Source organism: Mus pahari, chromosome 12 (assembly GCF_900095145.1).
Source record: "Mus pahari chromosome 12, PAHARI_EIJ_v1.1, whole genome shotgun sequence".
NCBI classification, from domain to species: Eukaryota; Metazoa; Chordata; class Mammalia; order Rodentia; family Muridae; genus Mus; species Mus pahari.
Window position 1 is genome coordinate 27,678,381 of NC_034601.1, and position 21,955 is coordinate 27,700,335.

Sequence of the window (21,955 nt, forward strand, 5' to 3'; positions counted from 1 at the left end):
ATTATGGATGGTTGTGAGCCACCATGTGGTTGCTGGGATTTGAACTCAGGACCTTCGGAAGAGCAGTCAGTGCTCTTAACCGCTGAGCCATCTCACAAGCCCCTTGTCTTTTGTTTTATTTTGTTTTGTTTTTAAACTCATTTGACACAGACAGCTATGCAAAGAAAAATGTACACAACTCCATACAAAGAACCATGCTCTCATATTACTAAACACACAGAGGGGGGGCTAAAAAAAACAGAACTGTAGAGCGGGTTCCAGGATTCAATGCAAAAATAGCCTGGACAGAAAGGTTTCAGGCTTCTAACCAAATCAGATTAGTATTAAACAGACTGCATTCTTCCCTTTCTCTCTCTCTCTCTCTCTCTCTCTCTCTCTCTCTCTCTCTCTCTCTCTCTCTTTCTGTCTTTCTTTCTTTCTTTCTTTCTTTCTAAAAAACTCTTTTGAGATAGGGTTTCTTCGTGTAGCCCTGGCTGTCCTGGAACTTACCCTGTTGTTCAGGCTGACCTCGAACTCAGAGATCTGCCTGCCTCTGCTGGGATTAAAGGCATGACTCTTTTCTTTCTTGACAGGGGTCTCACTATGATGCAGTGGTCAGGAGATACAGCTCATCATGGGGCTGGGGAAGGTATGGTGGCAGGCGGCTCCTTCCATGGTAGCAGGACTGTATGGTGTGCCTCACTCCTCATTTCATACCAGGAAGCAGAGAACACCTGTGCTGGAGTCTGGGCTGTAAATCCCCCAGTCCCCTAGCTAGCCCCATCTAAAGGTCTCACAGATTACCAAAACAGCATCACTAGCTGGGGACTGTATACCAGAACACTTGAGCCCGCGAGCCATTTCCTGTTCAAACCATACTTCCTCTTCTTGATGGTTTTGGTAGCACACATCCTGTGTAGTATCCTGAAGAAGGAGCCTTTGATAGCGCCCACAGCAGGCTATGCTTAGTTGGTGGTTACATGAATATAGAGATCCAGGTCAGAAACTGCTTCCCTTCCAAGTCTTGAGGGTGTAAGCCATTGTGTTTCAGGTTCCATAGTTTACACTTACTTACATTAGTTATTTTATCAAAGGAAATCAGCATAAGGGAGCAAACACTCAGAGAGATGGCTTTGGTCTGGGCTTGGATAACTCCATGGCTTTTGGGCCTATGGTGAGGCGGTCTGTCGCTGCAGAATGGCATGGCAGGGCAATGCTTGGAACTTCCTGGAGGTAGGAAGGTAGACAGGAAGGGGTAGGTGTCAAAAGCACATCCTTAGTGACCTGTTTCCTTTTGCCAGATCCATGTCTTGCTAATGGCCTCAGATCATAACTCAATCAAATGATTGAGTCATTGACCAGTTCAGACACCTCATGATCTGGTCACTCTCGGTCACACCAAAATGCCATTGACCAAGCCTTGACCATGAGCCTTTCTGAGAACACTTCCTATCTAAACCATAAGAGTGTTGGAGTTTAAAGCCGGGTGTGGTGGCGCACGCCTTTAATCCCAGCACTCGGGAGGCAGAGGCAGGCGGATTTCTGAGTTCGAGGCCAGCCTGGTCTGCAAAGTGAGTTCCAGGACAGCCAGGGCTACACAGAGAAACCCTGTCTCGAAAAACAAAATAAACAAACAAACAAAAGTGTTGAAGTTTAAAGTCATTCCAGTCTTTTGCTGCATGAAGAGCTGTTGAAACTATACTGTCCCATTAGATAATCTAAAGCTCCCTAAAAGATGTCTCCTTCCCAGAGAGCCTCGCCTCACTGAAACTTAAAAGTCACATTAAAAAAAAAAATGTGTTTTGAAAGGTCAGACTGAGTATGGGAATCTAATAAGGGAAAATTCTCAGAATAAATTCCTTCTCCACTAATGTTAATGAGATTTGGTATTTAGAACTATCTGAATAGTGAGTAGGTCTGTAAGCTTATGCTGATTTTCATGATGTGAAGAGTATATATTCTTTAAAAGCTACCACATCAACAGTGGATTGACTAGGCCAGGGGAAATGATTACCACAATTAAAGGTTTGTCTAGAGCTGTGGTTCTCAACCCAAGTTCAGATCCATCTAAAGAGGCTTCAAGAATGCTTAGATCAACTTGATTAGAGTCATATGGAATGGAGTCCAATGTTGACATTTTCAAAATGTCCAGGTGATTTCAGTGCACAGTTGGACAAAGAACTAAGAGCTAAGAGATCCTTGTTTTCAGATGGTATTTTATGGACCAGTGACGACAGCATCTCTCAAGAACTTGTTGTAAATTCAAACTCTTGGACTCAACCTTTGTCTTTGAATTCAGAATCTGCATTTGTGGCTTGTGTGTACATTAGGTTTAAAAACAGTGGCCAGTGGAGTATGGTGGCACATGCACTTACCATCTCACGCTTGGGAGGCAGGGGTAGGGCTGTCTCTGAGTTCGAGGCCAGCCTGGTCTACAGAGTGAGTTCCAGGACAGCCAGGGCTACACAGAGAAACCCTGTCTCGAAAACAACAATAACAACAAAACAGTAGCCTGTACTTAGAAATGCCTGCTGTGAGCCTGTCTCTGCTATTTGGGATAGGTATGGATGTTTACCCTTTTGTCTGCGCGCTCTCTCTCTCTCTCTCTCTCTCTCTCTCTCTCTCTCTCTCTCTGTATGTGTGTGTGTGTGTGTATGTCTAGTGTATATGATTTGTGTGTGAGTTTGGATGTGCACATGCTGTACATATGTAGTACATGTGTGAAGATTAAGGGACAACTTAATCTTCTACAATGAAGTCTTCTACTTCATTTTGAGCCAGTGAGCCAGTGCTCCTTTCTGGCTTTAAAGTGGGGTTGTGTAGATTCATACTATCTGTCTGTCTGTCTGTCTATCTATCTATCTATCTATTGTTTATTTATTTATTTTTGTTTTTTCAAGATAGGGTTTCTCTGTTTCACCTTGGCTGTCCTGGAACTCACTCTGTAGACCAGGCTGGCCTCAAACTCAGAAACCCACCTGCCTCTGCCTCCCAAGTGCTGGAATTAAAAGTGTGTGCCACCACTGCCAGGAAGATTCATACTTTTTATACAGATTCAGGTCCTTGCACTTTTGCAGCCATCTCCCTAGCCTAGTCTGCTTTCTTATGGGTGATGTTAAAACACTACATGCATACTGTGATGGTCCATGTGTGTCCATCAGAAGATAGCTTGTGGAAGTTGGTACTCTTCTTCCACTGTGTTTCCTGGGGAGCAAACTCAGGATCAAATCTTAGGTGGCAGGCTTGGAGGGCAGGCGTGAACCTTAAGGGCTGAGCCATCTCTACAGCCCAGTTGTTTTTGATACTTTGTTTCTTTGGTTTAAACACAAAAACAGCCCTTTTTCTTATTTTGTGGATACATTTTATCAGTTTGAGCATATTACTGAGAATTTTCTGTCTGAAATTTTCTTCTCCAGAGCCTGTTTTTTTCCCCTCCTCAGTTGCTTTTTTGTATGTGTTTTGTTCTCTCCCAAGTTAGAGGCTTTATTTGGTATTTGATAATTTTTGTTTTTGCTTCTAATCAAGGAAGAAGCTTGTGAGGCTGTGGTGCTGGGTGGATTGTTGACCGTTTTCTGTGATGACTTGAATAGGCCATTTATTGGAAGCCTCTGGTTTGAGTGTCTTTATGTCTCTCTTGGCTTGCTTGGAGTCCAGAAGACATCCCTTGTCTTGCCAGCAGGGAGCCCCCAGGTTTCTGGAGCAGGTAGAGAAGGGAGCTGTGATTCTCGGCATCTACTGTGTGTTCTCCTTGTCTGAGCTGTGGCTCTCCCTGTCGTCAGTAGTGCCTCCTAGGGTGCTGTGCAGAGACTTAGTGTGTTTCTGTATGCAGACAGAAGGCCTCTGCAGTGGAGTAGAGGGCAGGTTAGTTAGTTAGTTAGTTAACTAGTCATATTGTTGAATTTGAGCATTTTTAGCTTCCTCTTTTTGGCACTGCCTCTTCTGGCCCAAACTGTAACAGTTATTCTTCTTCACCTCTTGGTATCCACTCCTGATGACCCTTCCTTTCATGCTTTGGGCCAGGCACTTCCCTTACCCATCCAGAATCTAACATTTGCTTGTGATCAAACAGGCAGGTTACAGTGGGATTTCATGTACGCAGACACTTTTACTATTCCCAGACTCTCCTGGGGCCTCAAGCCTGCAGCGGTGCCTGTTTTCCAGTTGCTGGGGCTCTGGTCTGAAGGGTGTGGGCAGTGCACGCTGCACGGTGAATGTTCTACAGCGCACAGCTCTGGCACATCTTTGCTACTGCTCCTTTCCTAACCCCTCAGCCAGGGCTCAACAATAGGCCACTTCAGCTCAGGGCTCTTGCTGAAGGAGTGGGGGTGGGCAAAGCTAGAGTCAGAAGTAGGCAGGGTGGCCAGCTGGGTGGCTCTACCCTGCCCTGGAAGAGCTTTGGCAGTGGCCGACTGCATTATCCTCTTCCCCCTCCTCTCCACACATACCAGGAGAAAGGGAAGTGGGTGAGAGATCTGCGAGTTGGTATCCAAGCCCTGGTGCAAAAGTATGTGTCACACATGGGCTAGAAACCTGGATGGCTACAGGCATTTGACCTTGGTCACACATTGCTGGGGTATTGATAGGAGAAAGACAGAGATACAGGAGCATGATAGGATGCTGTGGATCTCAATGTGCTTATCTTTAGCTGGGGGGGAGCACAAAACAATTTCATGGTCCCATCAAGACCATCATGTGGGTACTTAGTGCAGGCTGAGGAGGCAGAATCTCCCCTCCCTCTGAAGTTGAAGGGGGTTCACCGTGAGAAGGCTTCCATTCTTATGATGCTTCTATTTCTGCTTCTGTACCCCACTCTCCCCCTGGCACTCCATTCTCCCTTCCCCAGTTCCCTAGGAAGTCTGGGATGCCTTACAGATACAGGCGTCCATCTGGTTGACCCATGTGGCATTCTGAGCCCAAATCTGGTTCCCTGAAGTCCAGTAAGAAAGCTGTTTTACACTCTCCTCTGCCTGAGTTGTCCTTGGGTAGTTTAGTGGGTCTGGGGTAAAAGTAATTGAAATGATTGATAGCTCTTCTTTCCATGAAGGAATTGTCTTCTCTGGATTGAAAACAGTGAGGAGCAATAGGGCCTGGTGGTATACACTTTTAATCTCAGTATTTGGAAAGTCAAGACAGGCAGAGTTTGAGGCCAGCAAGGGCTACATCATGGTAGGGGGAAGGTGGAGAGAGCAAAGGCCGGGAGAGGGTGATCTGACTTGTTCCTGGTGTCCACTGGGCAGCCAAGTTGTCTGTCACAAAGACTGAAGTCCTTCTAAACTCTATTTATTATATCTCTTGCTGGATTCTGGCTATTTTACAAGGCACTAACCAAATTAGAAGCCTGTGCTAATGGCTATCACAGTTTATTATGCACTTACCCAAAGAGTTACACAAATAATAACTCTTAGACAGGGTTTCTCTGTATAGCCCTGGCTGTCCTGGAACTCACTCTGTAGACCAGGCTGGCCTTGAACTCAGAAATCCGCCTGCCTCTGCCTCCCGAGTGCTGGGATTAAAGGCGTGTGCCACCACGCCTGGCTAAATAATAACTCTTTTTTTTTTTTTTTAAAGATTTATTTATTTATTATATGTAAGTACACTGTAGCTGTCTTCAGACACTCCAGAAGAGGGCGTCAGATCTTGTTCCGGATGGTTATGAGCCACCATGTGGTTGCTGGGATTTGAACTCTGGACCTTCGAAAGAACAGTCGGGTGCTCTTACCCACTGAGCCATCTCACCAGCCCCTAAATAATAACTCTTTAAGGACTGGAATATACTAATTTTTATGTGTTATGGGCAATTTCACTTGAATGTGTGTCTATGCACAGTGCACCACACGAGTGCAGGGCCCACAGAGCCCGAAAGAGGGAGTGATAATCCCTGGAACTGAAGTTCTAGACACTGTCGTAAGCTCATGTAAGTGCTGGGAATTGAACCTTGGTCTTTTGGAAGAGCTTTTAACTTTTAACCACTGAGCCATCTTTCCAGCCCCATGATGAATAATTTTTAAAAATACTTTTGGCTCTCCCATGAGAGTTTTAAGTTTTTCTTCTTTTATTTATATGCATTCCTTTAACAACCCAGGGGCTTTGGTGGAAACAACTGTTTGAGGATCGAAGTGGGAGCTTAGAGAAATGATAGCATTTGATTAGGGTCTTAAAGATATATAGGGATTCATCTTGAAGGCCAGGACACAGGCATCACAAAGACCTTTCCAGTGTGGGTGGGAGGAGTGAGTGCTGAAGAGGTTAAAGTGGTGACTGGGTGGTGGCCTGGGGGAGTCGTGGCTGCAGGCGAGGATGTGGCTTCTGGCCTGGGGTGGTTTGTGTGTTTGCCCCTGGGATGCTGGGCAGGTATTGGAGTAGCTACCAATCAGGAATAGTGGTGGCATCCCAAGCAGGAGGTGGGTGGGCGGGCGGGCGGGCGGCACTATAAGTTGGGATGTGCAGATTCTGTTACCAGTGCTGCACCCTGCTGGGACTGCTCTGTAAATTTTGACCTAGGAGTGGGGGACAGCTTCAGGTGGCAGTTGAGGACCTAAGAGTGAGGAGGTGGACCCCCCAGGGGGTTAATCACTCTTTGAGAGTAGATGGAAGGGTGCGGTCTGAAGTCTTTAGAAATAGCAGTTGGTGAGGAAGGGAGTGCCATTTTCCTTTGGGGTGTGGCCACTGGTAAGTGGCCCATGTTCTAGCGGATGGCCTCAGACCCATGAGCACATGGGCAGCATGGATTCAGTGGGTTACAAAAAAAATAACAATGCAGTGACAGAAATCCAAGAAGTACAGCAGCTCAAAGAGTGAATGGTGCTCAGGAAAGTATGTCGTAATTATAAAGACAACCAGCCTAGTGTTAGGAATGCCGTTGACGTTCAAATACAGTGCATGCATTAAAATGCTCTCTAGTTCTCTAAGTATGATTTCCTTAATTAGATTTCAAGTAAAATATTTTTAAAATACAAGGATGATGGTGACAAGGTTTCAGGGTGACCTTAGTCTGTGGGCCCAGTATCCCTAGGGAAAACAGTTCAGCCTGGCCCAGCTGTAGGACCTCAGCTATCCAGCTCCTTGGGAGTGAGTGGGCCCCTTGTCCTGAAGAGGGAGAGGGTGTGGGCAGCCCTGGTGTGCGACTGAATCACTCCCTTCTCTTCCTTGGCCTCTGGCCAGCTGCCTCCTCAGACCAGTGATGTCATAGCACGCTGACCTGAAGGTGTGGGGTTGCTTGGTACAGTTCCCTCTGGGACGAGGTCTTGAGGGGAACCAGCCTGGCCTTCATTCAGAAGCTTGGGCCCTGCATACATAGAGGTGAGTGGAGCAGGCCCGACTGATGTGGTGGGGTTTATATGGGAGGTGGATAACCCCGTGCTGTGGCTTGGGGAGGAGCTGTGGCCTCCTCCACTTCTTTGCCAAGATGTTACTCCTCCTGTGGTTACCAGAGGAGGGAAGCTTGCTTGTTAGAGTATGGTAGATTGTTTGGGGGAAAATCGTCTTGGCTAGAAGTCGCTTGTCACAACTACTTTGTGGGAATCTGTGACTTCACTGTTGCTGTTGGAGAGAGAGAGCAAGGTGGGCTGGCATCTTTTAGTTACATGGTATGGAGACATATAGGGGAGAGTGACGCCCAGTGTGGGTGTTTATGTGGACTGGGTCCCCAGATCTCAGAGGCGGTTTGGGTTCTGTAGATTTCATGGCAGTATGGTGTCGGAGATGAGCTGGAGAAAGCAGGGAGGGGGAGTGGTTTTGAACCTTCATTCGGCCTGCTCTCGCATCAACCTGCCGGCCTTGGATCCTTGTAGCCGTTTCTGAAAACCAATGTCCATCATCGCTATGGCGAGATACCAAGGCTTCCATACAGACTAGAACCCAGGACCTGGCAGAGCCCTCTCCCTGCCTTAGCAGCTCCAAGCTGGGCGTGTGAAGAGGAAGCCTGCTGGGAACTCAGAGTACCCTCCCGGAAACCCTGTCCTTTTGCCTTGGGATAATGGCAGGAGTTTCTAGACATCTCTTTTCTCTGTTCTGTCCCAGGAAGGGGGAGTGCTTAGAGCTCAGCTGAGCTCTAAATACTAGTTGGAAGGAGTCAGAGGATGCCTCAGATGCCATAGGAATGAGAGGGTGCGTGGGATGTGTGTGTGTGTGTGTGTGTGTGTGTGTGTGTATGCGCGCGCACTCGTGAGTGTGTTACCTTAGGGCCCTGAGGGTTGGCGGGAGAGAAAAGCCTCTGTGATGGACCTTGCTGGCTGGCTCACTGATGCAACCTTTCCCAGCATGTGTTGAAGTGACGTCTCTAGCAGTATAGGCTCTCCAGTTCTGAGGTCGGCCAAGCTCTCTCAGTCCCAGGCTCAGTGGTGTCTTGAGAGGAAAGGTCCAGGTCTGGTTAGATGAGGGCAGTGGGCTGGGCTGGGTCTGTCATCCTGCCCTGAGGGTCGGGGTGGGGGTGGGGGGTGGCTTCCAAGAGGAGTGGGTTAGGGAACTACCAGTTAGAACTTGTAGGCATGCCCAGCAGGTTGGCCAAGTGTTCTTGGCGTTGAGTAGGTAGGAGCTGAGGGTAATGGAGGAAGATGTTTGAGTCCCCAAGGTTGGTAGGAGGGGCTCAGTGAAGTAGATGAGCTTCTGTGGTTTCTTAGTTGACCCTCATATTGTATTATTTGTTTGGGTGCCGGTGGTCCTATTGGGTGGCCCTGGAGCTTCAGTCCTGGAGGCTACCTGAGGTTCAGAGAAGCAGTGGTTCTGAAATCAGAGTGGGTGGAGCCTCGCTCTGACTTCCTATGGGTCGTGACTGGCACTGCTTGCCGGTTAGGTGCCTGAAGGACACCCCTACACTGAGGAGAATAGAAGCTAGGGAGGGGGCTGAGGTGGGGAGGGGATGCCCGTAAGCTCAACCTGAGGGGAGACGGTGATAATCTGCTGGCTGTGGACCTGAGCCTTTAGAATTCATGCAGGTGCCAGGATTGGAGCCTTTCCAGCCTAGGCGTTTTAGCAGCCCCTCCCCTCCTGAAGGATGCTCGAGGCCCGCCCCCCCCCCCCCCACGACGCAGGGCAGTGACGCTGCGGGTGCTGCTGCTGCTGCCGCCGGTGCGGGTGGAGGGGCGGGGGCTACGGGTAGCATTGCTTTCCTCCCTGCCCCAGTGGTGGGACTTCGGGCCCAATGGGGGAGAGATCTACTTACCAGCGCCTGGCTAGGGGCGAGGAGGGACTGCAGGTAACGGGGATAGCGAGATACGTGGGGCTCCGGCCTCGTCATCTGCTGGTGATCCGTGGGCCCAGTTCTGCTCTCTGCAGCAGGAGCTTCTGAGAGTCCAGGGTGCCTGCGCTTTTCTTCTCCCCGTCCCACTCCCAATCCCTAGATCTCTGGGGCCAGGAGGCTGGGTGCAGAGTGGTGTGTGTGTGTGTGTGTTAAATATGTCTGAGGTGATGGTGGTGAATTATTGATGCTGGTATCTGGCTCCGTGTGTGGGTCCCTAGGGGCTCAATAAGCCGCCCTTTAGGCTTTCGGCAGTGCGGGTGAGGAGCCCAGGACACAGCTAGTATTCAGGCTCACTCTTTTGTGGAAAGAAGCTGTGTCTGGGGAGTCTGATTAACTGGCTGGTTGAGTATGTGTATCAATGTAAACATCCCTGCGTGCTTTTGAAAAAGGTACCTTATTCCCAGGGCTGCTTCCTTCCCCTTGGAGATCAGCACTTTCTTTCCTAGCCTCCAGAGGGCAGTAGCTGTCAGGAGAAGGGGGAATGCCTGGGAATTGAGAGGCAGAAAGGTCAAAGCTGTTTTCCCTGGGGAGAAAGAGGCCCAGAAACTGTTGTCTGCTTTGGGGTAAGCTGCTAGGTCGTTTTATTTAGATGTCTGAGGGGTGAGACATGGGGTTCCAGTGGATTTGAGGCATGCATTTTGGGGGCACCTAGAGTTTTTAAACTGGCCAACCCAGTCAGCCTCAACTTGCAGTAGGTAATAAACCTGATGAATTTACTGATGGCCCTGGGCCCCTAGGTCTGATGGATAGGCTGCAGTCTTCTCCAGTTTGAGGGTGTGGTCAGCTAACCTGTGGAGAAAGGCAGTGTCCACAATCCTGAGTCGGACCTCAGTCCTCACACTCATTATTTGCCGAGCCTTGAAGAGAGGCTGTACTTGACAATCCACACTCTTTGTATGAATAATGTCAGTGGGGAAGGGCTATTATTGCTGGGAGGCCCCCTCCCCCAATTAGAATAGGAAATGGTTGTCCTTCCAAGTAGGGAGTTCAAACTCTGGAAGAGATCCTGGAAAGAGAGTCTGGGATGCTGACTCCCCAAAACTCTCAATCTCAGCGCCTCCCTCGTGCACCAGCTGTGTTTCCCTGAGCTGGCAGCCAGCTGGATAGGGACAGACAAGAGAGCAGTATACAAGAAACAGGGGCTCCTTAGGCATGGCTGGGGGTGGGGAGCTGGGATCTGGGGAGCAGAAGAGAACTGCCTGCAGCTGTCAGGTGTATCTGTGAGCTGGAACAAGGGGGTGTAGAGCAGCTGGCACTTTTGAGGGGCAGAGGAACCATTTGTCAGCTGTAAGAATATGGGGGCACACAGGAGTTTGATGGAGGCTGCTATGTGTGTGGGGTGCTGTACAAGATACATATCCAACAGCCTGGTTTCCGATAGCTCTGAGGTAGGACTATCCCAGTAGAGGGCTTAGGGCATGTTTGTTTATTTAGAGGGAGTTTTGGATCTTTGCCAGCTAATCTGGGGAGTGAGCACCCTGGTTGTAGTGGGCAGTACACAAGGCAATCCCAGGGGAGGGGTGGAGATTCTCACTCCCCCCCCCAGCTCTTGGCTGGATTGGCCCACTCTGGCAGGCTGCCTGCCTCCTATTTCCGTCGGGCACCAGGGTAACAGGGCCACTTTAGCGTCTGAGCCAGGAGACATCCAGCCAAGGTTGGGATGTGTGTGGGGGAGGGTCTCTGAGGGATCTGTCTACAGAATCCTGGAAAGACTCCCATAGACCCAGAAAAGCCCCTAGGGGGCTTGTAGCCCCTTTTTATATGTGCTGTTTGATTCACAGCCCCCACTGAGATCCCAGGGGTTCTCTGCACCCACGAGGGTTGCAGTGGAAGCCAGAGACAGGGAGCCTTGTGTGGGGGATCAGCGGGGCCAGTACTGGGAAGAAGAGTGCCCCCCCCATTCCTGCTGTCCTCTTGGCTGAGATGCAGAAAGGTCTTTTTTCAGCCAGTGTCAGAGCCGCTCAGCTGGGAGGGAGGGAAGGAGGACAGGCGGGCAAGCAGGCGGTGGGGGAAGCCCGGGGTGGACCAGAGCTGTGAGCGCTGCACTGGAGACAGGACAGAGGACCCAGCCTGCGACCAGCTGTGGAAACCCAGCCGGGCTTGCAGGGGAGCAAAGCCGGCACTCCATTCTTCTTCCCTATTTCCTACTTCTGTGTGGGGTCTGGGGGATCTAGAACAGGTTCCCCCCCACCCCGGGCAGAGCATAAAACTCAGAAGCTGGGGCCCTTGCCTGCCCACTTTAGAACTAGGCCATAGCCTCTGTGACTTAGGGGCTTCAGTCCGCGGCGATGCCAGCAGCCCGTCGATTTCCTGGCCTTGAGCTCTCCTTCCCTCTCCTGGCCAGACTGCGGAGACGGCTGTACACAGTGAGTGGGGGCCGGGGGGCGGGAAATGGACTGGCTCTGGACAGGGCTAGCCCCTCGGTAGCAGCACTGTACAGAGGGACAAGGAGTAGGCAGGACTGAGGGACACCTTCCTGAGGTCTGTGGGTTGGAGTGCTTTTCCTTTCGGTCAGCTGCATTCATCCTTGTGTGTGTGTGGGGGGGGGGGGGTTAGGGTCTGGGTGGTCAATCTAGTGTGTGCTTACATGCAGGCCATTGAGCCCTGTGTGTCACACACAGCTGGTGTAGATTCCACACCAGGCTGTGGGCCACACACACAGAATTGGAGACTGCCCGAGCTAGAGGTCACTGCTCTAGTGTCTGTGCTTCATAGACAAGGAGACTTGGGCTGGGGGGAGACTTGGGGGGGGGTCACTCCAGCCTTAGCAGTAGGAACGCGACCAGGACCCCACCCTCCCCTCTCTTCACCAGGGTCCCAGGGTCCTTCCTAGGCTTCATACCCCCCCCCCCCAATCAGCCTTGTTTCTGGGTTGGGGAGCAGGGAAGGGAGCTGAGCAGAGAGGTTTTGTAGCTGGTCAGTCAGGGAAGGGAAACAGGCTGTGCTTCGGGAGAAGGGCCTCTGGGTTGTCACCTGGAGTCAGAAGAAGGGAATGGGGAGCCTGGAGCCCAGGGCTTGAGGAGGTAGGAAGGAAGGGAAGCCTGCCGGCTGCTTGTCCTTATGGGGGTCAGGAGCCCCTCATCCAGCAGCCCTGCCACATAGCCAGTGGGTTCTCTTTGCTCTGGGGCCAAGGCAGTGAATGGTGAAGCCTGGCCCGGTGACTTCTCACTACACACCTTTGGGGAGCGGTGCTTGATGGACTCTGTTTGCAAACAGATGGTTTTGTTGAGGATAAGAGAGTCGGTACAGCTAATGGTTAGAACCGGCATAGTAACTATAGTTTTTCGATTTTATTTTATTATTTTATGTATATGGGTGTTGCCTGCATGTATGTCTTTGCACACTGTGTACAGTTCCTGAAGAAGCCAGACGAGGGAGTCAGATCTCCTGCAATCCCAGGTGATTTTGAGCTGCTGTGTAGGTGCTGTGACTTGGATCTGGGACTTCTGGAAGGGTGGACTGACCTCTGAGCCATCTCTCTAGCCCCATAACTATAGTTTTGAAGTATTAATATATTATTTTTGTTGCCCTTCACAGAATGTTACATACTAAGTATATGTAGAGTCAATAAACATGGTGTTAACTAATAGTATTGGAGGGTAGGAGGGAAGTCGTGTGTAGCGCTTACTGGCTGAAGTAGGAAAGAGCGGGGATGCTCAGACCTCAGCAGAGCCACTGAGGGAAGTTTCAGCATAATAATGGCATGGGCTTCACTAACGTCTTTCATCCAGAGAGCAAACCCTTGCCATGCTCCAAATAAAGTAGAATTTTCCTCAGGTTACATGGTAAACAGTTTATACAGTTAGAGGAAAATCCGGTCCTGTTGAAACTACAAAAGTATTTTCTTGTTTAAATGTAGAATGGGATCTAAGTCTCTGGATTCTGATCATTCTAACAGTTTTTACTGGCATGAACTAAGTTGTGTGGAATTTGTATGTTCAGTTCTGTCCCGTGCGTTCCAGAATAACTAGTGTTCTTATCCCCTACCACCTGCTAACTGTCACTAGCCCCACCTCCATACACATGCACCATACAAGCAAACATACCCCCTCTCTGGATGGTTGCACAGTTCTTAGGAAAGCCATTCAAATAAAGGGCTACAGCTTACACCTGTCAGCCCAGCTGCCTGCCTCACAGTCCTTGGTTGAAGAGCCAGGGTTTGAACCAAGGACTCATTCTCATTGTAACTCTTTGTGCTGCGCTGAGCTGCCTGGGAAAGTCTGAGCTCCTGGCATGATGTCGGCAGGACCACTGGGAATTGCAGGAGCAGGAGGCTCATGCTGGGCCTGGGTGGTGTGTGCCTGTGTGCCGCAGACTACCTCCTCTTCGGGTCTCCTGTCTGCGTGGACCGGGTCTCTGGTGGCAGATGGGCTAAGGAGTCGGGTGGGATTCGACAAACAGAGTCCACATGAGAGAGCGTGTAGAATCTGAGCGTATTTTACTAAATCAAGCATCAAACTTTTTATACAGAACAAACAAGAAAAGCCGGGCAGGACACATCCGCAGAGTTACAGTGACACAAAAGATAGGGTATGGGGGACGGACCAGGCAGCTTAAGAAGGAAGCCAGGTGTAAAGCTAGTCAATAGTTAAACCCCACCACTAGGGGTTCCCAGTAAATGCTTGATTATGCTGTTCTTTTGGGCCTAGTGAAAAAACCTGTTTCAGGGGGATTCGCTAAACCCACCTTTTTGCCAGGCCCTGTCCTCAGTAATCTCTCTGCAGACTAGCCCTGGCTCTGTTCTTTGTAATGCCTAATTAGTTTCACCGGTCTTTACTAGAAGTAAATTTGAATGTTAATGAATAGGTAACCTTCTCACCGAATCCTACTGAATTCCAAGCTCATCTCACACTGGTGGAGGCTCACCTATGATAAAATTCAATCTTTAAAGGCACTTATAACACTGAAAGAGAGCATACACCATACTAAAGTGGGGATAGGGTTTGAGTATACGGGTTATGAGAATGCCAAGGTTCCAGGAGGCTGAGTTTCCTTGAAACCCTTTGCCTCTTGAGTGCTTCCAGGCCTCTCAGCCCTGTCAAGCGACTTCACTGGAGTGGATGTAGCACCTGTGTGCCTGTTCTTACTGCATCTGTGTTGAGAGTGCACGGTGTTCAGGAGAGGGTCACCTGGTCTGGGCTCAGCTCAGCTGTTGTAGGTAGCAAGAAGGTGCTTTGAATGCTGTAGGATGCGGGTGAGCCAAGGGCACAGATGGGAAGTCTGCCATCTGCTCACGTCTCTTGGCCGCTCAGCTATTCTTTCATTTCTACAGAGACTGGGGAGCAGCAGCATGCAGCCGGAGGAGGGAACAGGCTGGCTGTTGGAGCTGCTGTCCGAGGTGCAGCTACAGCAGTATTTCCTGAGGCTTCGAGATGACCTCAACATTACCCGCCTGTCTCATTTTGAATATGTCAAAAATGAAGACCTGGAAAAGATTGGCATGGGCCGGCCTGGTAGGTAGCCCACAGGCCTTGCTTTCTCTTCTGACCATTTACCTCGTTTGTATTCATCACGGCCCAGCACAAGGAGAATCTCTTCATCGGGTGGCAGCTGAGAGCTTTGCTAGCTTTGGCAGCAGGAGGAGAGCGCTGTTCACGGGGAGCCCAGGGAACGGTTTGTAGTTGGAAGTTGAGGAGCACGGAGTCTTAGAGCTGTGGTCACTCAGAGTTAGTTGCATATACCTTTTTTGGCTTTCTGGGTACTGAATTTAGGGCCTTTCCAGTGCCACCTGGGTGCTCTGCCAGTGAGCACACTCCAGGCCTCCCTGCCTCCACCCCTTCTTAAAGAGATCCTAGGAATTGACCCTAGGACCTTTCACGTGCTAGGCAAGGGCTCCACTACTTTAGCTCTGGCCTGTCCTTTCTGTACTTTGTGGTTTGGGGGCAGAATGTCAGTAAGTTACCCAGGGCAGCCTTGAACCTTCTATTGCTCTGACAGACCATGGACTTAGCCTCCTCCTGGCTCAGCCTCCAGGCCTGTGTTACCAGGTCTGCTCTCAAGTCCTTCCCCCCTTGGTGTCTGATCAGATATCTGTGGATGTATTTCCTGTGTCTCTCTGTTTCATTCTGAACACCAGTGGGGTTGATGCCAACAGATCCACATGAGAAGAGAAGCCTCAGATGGGGCCAGGGGGATGGTTCAGTGGTTAAAGCGTATACTTTTCGCTTACAGACGACCCTGGTTTGGTTCCCGCATCTAAGTCAGGTAGCTAGTAACTGTCTATAGCTCCAGAGATCTGACACCTCTTCTGGTCCCCATGGGCACCCTCACACATAAGGAATACACACACACACACACACACACACACACACACAAATACACAAAAATAAAAAAAAAAAATCTTTTAAAGAACATCTCTCAGTCTGCTAACACATTGGCACTTTAATCTTTCCCTTCTTTCTAAACTAAAACTAGCAGTTACCATCTAGAAGTGAGAAAGTTATCAGGGGTTGTGGGTAGACCTCTCTTGCTAAGAAGTGTAGTTTATTTAACATCCGTGAAGTTCTGGGTTTAATTCCCAGCACCAAACCACAAACATCTCAAGAGGAGGAGGCAGAAGGATCAGTAGCTCAAATTCATCAGCGACATAGCAAATTCATCCAGGCCCAGGCTACAATCTCAACAACAACAACAACAACAACAACAACCCACAATCAGAAACTTTAGTGTGTCCAACTCAAAATAGCCAAATGTTTTACAAGCTAAAAAAAAAAAGACAGCAACATATGCTACTTTTGCTTAGATCGTTGATTTCTGTCCTAGTTAGGGACACCACAGCTGTATGGCACCGTGAGCAAAGCCGCTTGCTGACACGGAAAGAATTTATTTCGTTTACACTTTCACATCACTGTCCTTGAAGGAAGTCAGGACAGGAGCTCTCAATAGGACAGGAACCTAGAGGCAGGGGCGAATGCAGAAGCCGTGGAGGGTGCTGCTTACTGGCTGGCTCATGCTTTGCTCAGCCTGTTTCTCACAGAACCTAGGGCCACCAGCCCAGGGATGGCACCACCCACAGTGGGCTGGGCCCTCCCCGGCAACCACTAACTAAGACAATGCCCTGCAGGTGTGTGTACAGCCCAGCCTTATGGAGGCATTTTCTCAACTGAGGTTCCTTCTCCTCTGATCACTCTAGCTTGTATCATATTGGCATAAAACCAGCCAGCAGTGTCTGATGTCCGTAGTGTAAGAACATTTTAAGGGAAGGAAACCTTAGGATGGAGACAGGTGTGTGTATCTCCTTACCTGAGTTGTTGTCTGGAGAGTTGGCGAGGTAACTGGCCAGTACTCATTCTGTTTTAATGAGTAAACACCTCCAGCCAGTTTAAGAATGATCCAGAGGGAGTTGGTGGCATTGGGTTGAGTGGTGTTCCAGGAACTGAGGGAGTTGGTCAGGTGGACAGCAGCCTCTTTGGGAGGGTGTGTGAGCTGTCTGACAGACCTCTTTCAAGGTCTTTCCCTGCTTGCAGGCCAGAGGCGGCTGTGGGAGGCCGTGAAGAGGAGGAAGGCCATGTGCAAACGAAAGTCATGGATGAGCAAGGTGTGTGAGAAGGGTGTGAGGGGTTGGTGGGGCACTCAAGTCCTCCCCCTGCTGGCAGGCCCAGGAGCCTCTCCTGCTGCCCAGAGGTATAATCTCACCGACTCCCTCACACTTTGTACAGACCTCCCTCCCCCGGGCTCTTATCTGACAGGACACTTGTGGTGCTGCCTGGCTAAGTGTCTGTCTCCGCCACAGACAGATCTGTGAACGGCCTGTGTGCAGCAAGGGTTTCACAGCCTCTCTGTGTGCAGGAGCTGGAACTTGTTGACAAGCGTTCCTTCCTTTGAGTGTTGGGCCAGTGTCCAGAAAGGGGTAGCGGGGACTGTATGGACATCTTTGCCTTGTTCTGTCTGCCCCCAACACTTCCCCCATGCTCTCCAGTCTTCAGGTTCCTGTGGTCATCTGGCTTTGCTGATAGCTTCCTTCCCCACAGCACCCCCTCCCGCTCCCTAAGTTGGGTCTGTAGTGTTGTGAGTCCCCGATCTGACTCAGTGGAACTTTGCCCATTGTCTGGAAGACAATGAGAGAGGAAGTGAGCCAGCCAGGGCCTCCCTCCCTACTTCTGGCCTCAGAACTGGGGCGAGGGGTGAGCAGGGCAGAACAGCTGGACCGGGATTGGGCAGTAGAGATTTTCTGGCTGCAGTCTGGCAAAGGGGCTGTCTCTTGAGAGCCTGTGGCCTTTTCTGGGGACACAGTCCTGGTCCATCGCCCAGGTTTTAGCAGAGGATGAATGTGTTGAGGCCTATTGACAATAGAGAAAAGCAGTGTGGGAATTTTGGATCTTGCTCCAGCTCATAGTAGGTCTCTGGGTGATCAGTGGTCCTCTCTAAAATTGTCATGTCTTCGGTAAACCAGCACTGGCTCCATTACCCAGTTTACCATGCAGGACTGTGAACAGGGCCTCATGGCTTCGGTTGCTAAGGTAGATCTTGTAAGTTGAAGTTAGCCAGGTGTGGTGGTGCATGCCTTTAATCCCAGCACTCGGGAGGCAGAGGCAGGTGGATTTCTGAGCTCGAGGCCAGCCTGGTCTACAGAGTGAGTTCCAGGACAGCCAGGGCTATACAGAGAAACCCTGTCTCGAAAAAACAAAAAACAACAACAACAACAACAACAAAGTTGAAGTTATTGACAAATATTAGGAAATTCCTGGGAGGAGGGGACAAGTCTAAACAGGTCCTCTGATTTGAGCTGCCCTTAGTGTTTGATTTGGGGACAAGGGGCTGAGGCACATGTTTTACACACCAAAGCAGACCTGGCCTCCGGGGTCTCCCAGCATCCCTCAGTCCCTACCTGGCGTACCCTGTCCCCCTCCCCCCAACCCTGAACTTTCCAGCCCAGGGGCTGCCCTTCTCCCAGAGGCTCTCCCCTAGTAATCCAGACATTTTGATCTCTCTGTCTCTTTCTGTCTGTCTGTCTGTCTGTCTGTCTGTCTCTCTCTCTCTCTCTCTCTCCTTCTCTTCCTCCCACCCCTTTCTTCTCTCTGTGCACACCCTCTCTTTCTTTCTCTTTTCCGCCCCTACCCCCACTTTCCCCATGGCCACTCCCCTGCTCTCAATCCTTGGGGCCAGTCTAGTCCACCCGAGAGCAGCTTCCCAATAAACCTGCCTTTAATTTAATCTAATCTGGCTTGAGTTGGCTCATTTCACCAGCTGGGGAGAAATAAGTATCACTTAGCACATGCAGGTCAGGCTGGCCAGCCTGGCACTAGAGCTTTAGATGTCCCTGTGGAGGGGCCAAGTCAGATTGCATGGCCAGGTGAATTCATTCCTAGTCTTTCTCTTCCTGTCTCTTGACCTTTGGCCCTTCTTTCTCCAAAACAGGCCTTGGAGTCCCCTGTAGTCTTCCTTCCTTCTCAGCCTTTGGCTCTAGGCGCCCCTCCAGAAATCCAGCTGTCTTTCCAGGCCCTTCTCCAGCAAAGACTGGCTTCATTTGCAGCACATACACACACATAACACATCCTTATGGTTCAACCTCAGACTAAAATTATCTTCTCCCCTGGGCAGGATGAAGGGCAGCCGACTCCCCAGGGAGGATAGAGACAGACAGCGCCAAATGGTTAACCCAGAGAAGGGGCCAGGGCTAAAAATGGACAGGGAGGTGTTTGGAGGGCCCCTCGGGCACCTACCCTCTCTTTGTATGCTAGGGGCAAGAGACTGTGTTGTTTAGGAGGTTCAGGAAGGGAAGGGTAAGATGGGGAGGAGTTGAAGACCAGGGCTGGGGCTTGGGGTGTACCTGGAGGGCTTTGGGCTGTCTCTGTCTTCACAGACCGTTTGGGGATAACTCGAGGCACAAGCTGCATCTTCATTTGTTTTTGACACCTACCCTGAGGCTTCAGCTGTGGGTTCCCAGTTAGGGTGTACTCTAGAAGTGTGTGCCTTTAACAGGCTGTCCTGGCTGCTTGGCAAAGCCCGGGGCTGTCTGAGGCTTACCAGGAGGGTGGGACTGAGTGCCTATGGGGCCCTGGGTTCCACCTGCCTCCTGGCTGCTTTCAAACAGGTGTTCAGTGGAAAGCGGCTGGAGGCCGAGTTCCCTTCCCAGCACTCACAGAGCACCTTCCGGAAGCCCTCGCCCACCCCAGGGGGCCTGCCAGGGGAGGGGACCCTGCAGAGCCTCACCTGCCTCATCGGGGAGAAAGACCTGCGCCTGCTGGAGAAGTTGGGGGATGGCTCCTTTGGCGTGGTGCGCAGGGGCGAATGGGACGCCCCCGCAGGGAAGACGGTGAGCTCTGGGGTGGGCACCTCTCCCCTTCTGTCAGGAGACAAGTGACCAGGGACAGTTGTGAAAGTGCTCACCTTTTGAGCCATGTTCAGGTTTAACTGAGCACAGTGATTTCTTTTTTCAAGTCTAAAAATAATTTGCTTACTATGAAAGACTGGACACTGAAAAATGAAAGGCCAAGGCCTGCAGCTTCCGCTGCCCAGCTGGGGCAGGGCTACCACGCCCTCCGCCACCACAACCCGTGCCCAGGCAGGGCTGCAGCGCCCCCTCCTGCCACCCCAGCCCCTACAGGGGCTTTGTTGTGAGACAGCATCTTCCTGGGTAGACCAGGGTGGCTTTGAACCTGCAGTGACAAAGTATTTTCTGTCCCTTTATCCTTTCCTTCCTTCATGGTCTTGGATCAGCCTTGAAGCAAGTGCTGTGCCGCTGAGCTATGTCTCCATCACTAAGATATAAATTTGATTTACATATTTAAGTCATAGCCTTTTTTTCTCTTAATTAAAATTCCCTAGTGGATAACCACACACAAACATACACCTATGGGATGTAGGGGATACAGATTATTGTAAATATATACAGGCCAGATGCACTTCCCAGACAGTATATTAATATTGTTAGCATCCAGCAGGATTTGTCAAGCCCTGGCCACTCAGCACCCCTTTTTCCAAGGAGGGGGGTCCATAGATTATGGCATTGTTCTGCCTTTATATTGTGAATCTCTGAATTTATTGTCACTGCTAATTTGGGAATTTGCCAGAAAGAAGAGGCCCACATTTAGTGACTTTAGAGGTCAGTCAGCTGCCATCCCCTTGAAGTGCAGAGGATGTAGTATGTAAACTGATGGCGTGTTTACACACTCAGATGAACAGCTCTGACACAAGGGGCTTTACTCTGAGTAGGAAGGAGCAGTTGGCTCAGTGTTGGGGACCATGAAGGTCTAACGCTCTGCTAATCCTGCACTGCGCAGGTGAGTGTGGCCGTCAAGTGTCTGAAGCCTGATGTGCTGAGCCAGCCAGAGGCCATGGATGACTTCATCCGGGAGGTCAACGCCATGCATTCGCTAGACCACCGAAACCTCATTCGCTTGTATGGTGTGGTGCTCACACCACCCATGAAGATGGTGAGTGGCTGGGTGGGGGAGGGCCAGAGGGCTACCTGCAGTCTGGGCTCCCAGACACGCTCTTCTCCTGCTCGCTCCAGTTTCCCGCCACATGTGGCGAAGTGGTTTATCAAGGTACTGCCTAGTGCTGTCATCTCTAGGTTTTCTATTGCTCATTGGCAAGATATGCCCATAGGAATGGCTGGCCCTTGACATGAGTTATTTTTTGGGGTTTTTAGCCTGGGTCTCTTTGGAATGCTTTACTCTGGGGTTTAGGTTCTTGGGGGTGACTGAAGGGACAGGTCAGAAATGAGCATTGAGTATAGCTATGGCCGACCTCCAGAAAGAGACTGGGAACTTTGCCTCTGGGAGAGTGGCATCGATCTACCGGATTTATCCTGTCTGTCTTCTGTATGGCCTCAGGTGACAGAGCTGGCACCTTTGGGATCTTTGTTGGACCGCCTACGGAAACACCAAGGTCATTTCCTCTTGGGGACGCTGAGTCGCTATGCTGTGCAGGTGGCTGAGGGCATGGGCTACCTGGAGTCCAAACGCTTCATTCACCGTGACCTGGCTGCTCGAAACCTGCTTTTGGCTACCCGGGACCTGGTCAAGATTGGGGACTTCGGACTGATGCGAGCTCTGCCCCAGAATGATGACCACTATGTCATGCAAGAACACCGCAAGGTGCCCTTTGCCTGGTGAGGGGCAAGTGCTGCTGGCTTGTAGGGCCCGAGTTCCACTCCAGTTTCAGCAGATCCACACCTCCAACTTCTGGGGCCTCTGTTACCAACCACAGGACTGGCTGCCTCGGCCTGTCCTTCTCACCTCTGGGCCTGGGTGCCTTTCTTAGGGACTTACATGTTTGCTCATCCACCCAAGGGATTCTCCAGGGATACTGGAAGGCACAAGGAGTCCAGAGGGCATGTACTTGGTGGGGTTCTAAAAGGCTTCCTGGAGGACTTGCTGTTAAGTTTAAAATGTGTGGCAAGTAGCCAGGCCAGGATGGTCAGTAGGCTCGCGTGTATAGAGCTGGCGGCAGCCGGGGATAGAGTGCGCTGCATCTTGTAGGCAGTGACCAGTGACTCCACGCTGGTGCCTCGCCTGCCTTGGGTCCTTGCTGGGCAGATGCTTTGCTGAGATTAGAGTCTCCTGGTGCCGGAGGTAGCTAAAGGGGTAGCAAGGAGAGGGCCCAAAGAAGCCGTTCCTTTGACCCTTATCTTTTGCCAGGTGTGCCCCTGAGAGCCTGAAGACACGGACTTTCTCCCACGCCAGTGACACCTGGATGTTTGGGGTCACACTGTGGGAGATGTTCACATATGGCCAGGAGCCCTGGATTGGCCTCAATGGCAGCCAGGTGAGGCAGGGTAAGGGGTATGGTTCC

General features: G+C 50.7%; 1 protein-coding gene and 1 long non-coding RNA gene across 16 annotated transcripts in view; one reads left to right on the plus strand and one right to left on the minus strand.

Moving 5' to 3' along the window:
• The window catches only part of Tnk2 (tyrosine kinase non receptor 2), a 39,695-nt gene that overhangs the window by 4,924 nt on the left and 12,816 nt on the right, over window positions 1-21,955 (plus strand). For 3 of the 15 annotated variants that reach the window (XM_029544463.1, XM_021209107.2, XM_021209112.2), the window contains exons 2-7: window positions 14,490-14,670; window positions 16,684-16,754; window positions 19,251-19,472; window positions 20,440-20,592; window positions 20,995-21,272; window positions 21,802-21,928. In XM_029544463.1, coding sequence (XP_029400323.1) covers window positions 14,508-14,670; window positions 16,684-16,754; window positions 19,251-19,472; window positions 20,440-20,592; window positions 20,995-21,272; window positions 21,802-21,928 — 1,014 coding nt within the window. In that variant the 5' untranslated portion in view covers window positions 14,490-14,507. Of the gene's footprint in view, window positions 1-7,192; window positions 7,279-9,084; window positions 9,173-10,995; window positions 11,584-14,489; window positions 14,671-16,683; window positions 16,755-19,250; window positions 19,473-20,439; window positions 20,593-20,994; window positions 21,273-21,801; window positions 21,929-21,955 lie in introns of those variants that run through there. The other 12 variants (XM_029544468.1, XM_021209113.2, XM_029544467.1 and 9 more) reach the window with 10 other exon arrangements.
• On the minus strand, window positions 16,031-19,227 carry LOC110329497. The gene is made up of 3 exons (XR_002380923.1): window positions 18,987-19,227; window positions 16,460-17,496; window positions 16,031-16,111 (listed from the first exon to the last, which is right to left on the minus strand). It is a non-coding gene; the product is annotated as an uncharacterized LOC110329497 (long non-coding RNA).